The 4,281-nt window shown below is 30.7% G+C and overlaps 1 protein-coding gene across 1 annotated transcript in view; it reads left to right on the plus strand.

Annotated features, from left to right (window-relative positions):
• LOC106461219 (triple functional domain protein-like) overlaps nucleotides 1-4,281 on the plus strand; it is a 251,610-nt gene that overhangs the window by 147,118 nt on the left and 100,211 nt on the right. The window contains exons 18-19 of the mRNA XM_022388075.1: nucleotides 1,940-2,122; nucleotides 2,827-2,946. Coding sequence (XP_022243783.1) covers nucleotides 1,940-2,122; nucleotides 2,827-2,946 — 303 coding nt within the window. The remainder of the gene's footprint in view (nucleotides 1-1,939; nucleotides 2,123-2,826; nucleotides 2,947-4,281) is intronic.

Consider the following 4,281-nt stretch of genomic DNA (forward strand, 5'->3'; position numbering starts at 1 on the left):
GCATTAAGTATATCAGATGGATATTTAGATAATGTCCAGTATGTCAAGTGGAAACATATTTAAATAGATATTTCTGATAGATGTAAGATTAGGTAGTAACAAGAATCTCAGATAGAAAGAGATTTAGAGAGCATTAAGTATATCAGATGGATATTTAGATAATGTCCAGTATGTCAAGTGGAAACATATTTAAATAGATATTTCTGATAGATGTAAGATTAGGTAGTGACAAGGATCACAGCTAGTGAATGATTGTAGATAGTATTAAATGTGTCAGATGGAGAGATAATGTCAAGTGGAAACACATTTGAATAGGTATGTCTGATAGAAATAATATTAGACAGTGACAAGGATTTCAGCTAGAGATACGTTTATAGAGTTTCAAGAATGTCACATAGATATTTGAACAACATCAAGTGGAAATGTTTAGGTTGTTTGAGCTAATTAGAAATGTGTTTAGATAGATATGTCTGAAAATAGTGGTAAGGATATCAGATAGAGATGTTTATTTGATTACTGAAAATGTCATACAGAGATGTTTAGTTGAGTACTAAGAATGTCAAGTAGAGATATTTAGTTGGGCTTTAAGAATGGTGGACAGAGATGTTTAAATCATGCCAAGTATGTCAAGTTTACTTTGTGTGAGTTATGTTAGAAACATATCTAGAAAGTATCAACTGTCAAGTGTGCCAGGTGGTACTAGGATATGATTGTGTCAGGAATGTCAAAGTTAAGAAATTTAGGTAAGAGTCATGTGTAAGAGAAACATGCTTAGATAGGTTTATAGATGGAAACATGTCTAGCTGGTGTTAGTTATATCGGATATAAGCACATTTTGATATAGTCAGTTTTGTCTGATACAGACATGTTTATATAGTGCCAGCTATATTAGGTACAAACATGCTTAGATAGTGTCAAATAGGTCAGATGAAAACATGTTAAGACAGTGTCAGCTATCTTAGAAATATATTATTCTTGACTTTGTTCAACACAAATTGGAGTTTATTATGAAACATTTCTATTAAGGTAAATAAATAAATGATTCTTATCTCCAGAATATATCTTTTATTAGCTCAATATTTCACTATTACAGCTTCGTAAGGAGCTATTGATATCCAGGAATGTTTCAGACATACCTGATACTATCTTAAACATTTTTTCTGGTATACCTATTAAGATGAATAAAATCACAACCTATGTCTCCAGAATGTAACTTTATTAGCTCAATACTTCGCTATTACAGTTTCATCAGAAGCTATCAATATCTTACAAGTTTGTAAAGATAGTATCAGGTATGTCAGGTAGTATCACATTTAGATATTGTCAGCTTTGTCTGATACAAACATATTTAGATAGTGCCTACTTTATATCAGAAGCATGTTTAGAAAGTGTCAGGTTTGTCTGAAACTTGCTTAGATAATTTCAGATGTGTTAGATGGAAACATGTTTAAGTATTGTTAAATTTTTCAGATAGAATAGTTAGTGTTATGTATGATGCACATTTAGATAGTTTGAAGAATCATTTAGATAATATCAGTTATTTCAGTTGGTAGAAAGATCGGATATGTCAGATTGAAATATAACTAGATAGCTTCAGCTAGTACAAGTGCTTGTAGATAGTGTTTAGTATACCAGTTATTAGATTAATGATAATTAGATGGTTTTTAAGGTAACTTTTGGTTGTACTACTACACATAGTAATAAAGTGATCGTGAGACAACTGTTAAGTTTGTGCTATTACATGTTGTCGTGATATATTTTCAGATAGGCATTACTTGCCCACCTCATTTTCAGACTGTATTTCACTAAAATAATACTTTTAATGATCAATATACAGTATCTTTTCAGAAAATAACTGTTTGATGATAAAATACTTTACTTATTTTTAATAGAAATGTTTGTTCAAAATAAGCTGTAGTAATACTGATACCTATGGTAGGTGTTTGAGACATCTGGGATCAGACTTATGGCTGACAGTCAATACGATGCACCTACAAGAGTTCAGGTTTTACTGGAATACCTCCATGAGAGGGAGATGGACCTTGAAGACTTAGCCGAGATGAAACGAGTAAAGCTAGAACAATGTGTGCAGTTGTGTCAGTTTGAAAATGATGCTAGTCAGGTTGGTTTTTTTAATGATAAAGTATGAAGAGCTGGTTCTCTCTGAAATTTTTTGTTAAATATTCTTCAGATTATTGTAGGTATTTTATAACTTACTGGTTTTGCACTTTTCTTTGATGTAATTTTGAATGAATTAGTAACTTAGTTAAAAACCCTGAAATATAATAGTTAAGGTTAATTTGAAAAAGTTAAAAGATATCAGGAGTTATAGCAAATAAAACTAAACATTTCAAGTGTTGAAAATGATTTCAAGTTTAAAGTGGTCCATGTCTTTCAATTTCAGTTTTTAATCTTAGAAATGAAAGACTTTTACAATAAAAAAAAATATGTATATATATATATATCTATTTTAGTGTAGTAAATTAATTCCTTAAGAATTATTAGCAATTTTAATAAGGTATACTAAATACGTTAGAGGACTGTGATTTTTATAATAGTATATTGTAGATTTATGAATATGTATATCTATGCAGATTTAGATATATATAGTTTCTGAGCATTATTGTTTCCAAAAGCCCTGTCTTGGATTAATAGTGTGATTCTTTCTTTAAATTAATAATGAATCAGTAAGTTTGTTTCCATGCCATCTGTTCTGTATGTGTGGTGGTACTGTTTGATTTATCTGAACCTGGCTTGGTAGGGAATGTTTTTCTTTTATGGTCTTTCTGTGGATTAATAATGAGTGCTTGTGAATGTATTTTATAGGTCCTATCATGGATAAGAAATGGAGAATCCATGCTCAATGCTAGCTTCCTCTTTCCCACCAGTTTGCAAGAGGCTGAACAACTTCAAGCTGAGCACAAACAGTTTCAGCTGGCAATTGAGGTTAATCATCTCTTTCTTCTAATCCCTAGAATACCTGCTTCTATGTATATTATTTGCTATTAGAGTGATATCTACTGAACTCCAGAAAGAGCTTTGGTTAATTTTATCTGTAACATCACAAGTGATGTATGTTGTTATATATTGTAGCTGAATTTATTCAGTTTGGGGGAGTTGTTGTTTGTAATATAGTTATTTCACTGCTTGTGGTGTTTTATAATAGGTTGCATTCATGTATAGTTCCAGAATATAAATAAATGTAACACAGTTTTTATGGCCACTACTGATACTTACTTTGTTTTTGTGGTTGGTTTTATCTGTTTTATGACTTGACAATGTGTGTTTTAGTTATTCTTTTATGACTTAACAATATGTGTTTTAGTTATTTTTTTATGGCTTGACAATTTGTATTAGTTACTCTTTTACGGCTTGACAATTTGTTTTAGTTATTCTTTTATGGCTTGACAGTATGTGTTTTAGGTAATTATTTTATGTAACTTGAGTGAGTTGCTAAATAATTATTGGATTATTAGAAGATGCCCTTTGAAACAATTCAACTGTAATTTTCCTAAAAATAGTGATGAATAAATATAAAATGTGCAGTCAACTCAATCCCTTGGATCAGAGCGTATATGATTGTCTAGGGGGCTGTCTACAACTGTGTTTTGTCATTCCATGTGTTACTTCAAAATGGAAAATTGTATTGCATTTGTTTTTAAGCAAAGAAGACTGTCTTTAATTCATTGTTGTCAAAAAAGTTTGGGTTTCGATGCAATGGGTGTATCCAGCACAATACAGCACTTAGATGTGCTAAGTAACTGCAGGGATTTGTTCTACTGGATACCACTGCTTCTTGTCATTTTACTGAGCATAAGGAAACCCCACTGTCAAAGTGGGCACTTTTTGATAATTGTAATTTTTATAAGAAGTGTCAAAGGGGGGATATTGAATTCAAATTAATTTATTCAACATGGTACAATAAAATCATGGATGTATACAATATTGACATAGGGGAAAAAAATAAGATAAACCAAACAACAGCAAATATATACTCATACATTCCTCTCTTTATGTGTTTTTTCCATTCATGTTTCTATCTTCAAAATATATCTTTCAATCAGTCAAAGGAGAAAGTCTCATTTTTTTCGTGAAATTCCCTCAATTTTGCTCTTAAGTTTTTACTCAGATTGATCATTCAGCACATATGAAGATTAATGGATCAATGTTGATATTGATATGAAATTTTAGGAATTGCAAAAAAGTGTTCAGGAGATACAGAGCATGACAGACAGACATTTGGTTATTATATACATAAATGACTTGACCATATATATTTAT

Source organism: Limulus polyphemus, unplaced genomic scaffold (genome assembly GCF_000517525.1).
Source record: "Limulus polyphemus unplaced genomic scaffold, Limulus_polyphemus-2.1.2 Scaffold916, whole genome shotgun sequence".
NCBI classification, from domain to species: domain Eukaryota; kingdom Metazoa; phylum Arthropoda; class Merostomata; order Xiphosura; family Limulidae; genus Limulus; species Limulus polyphemus.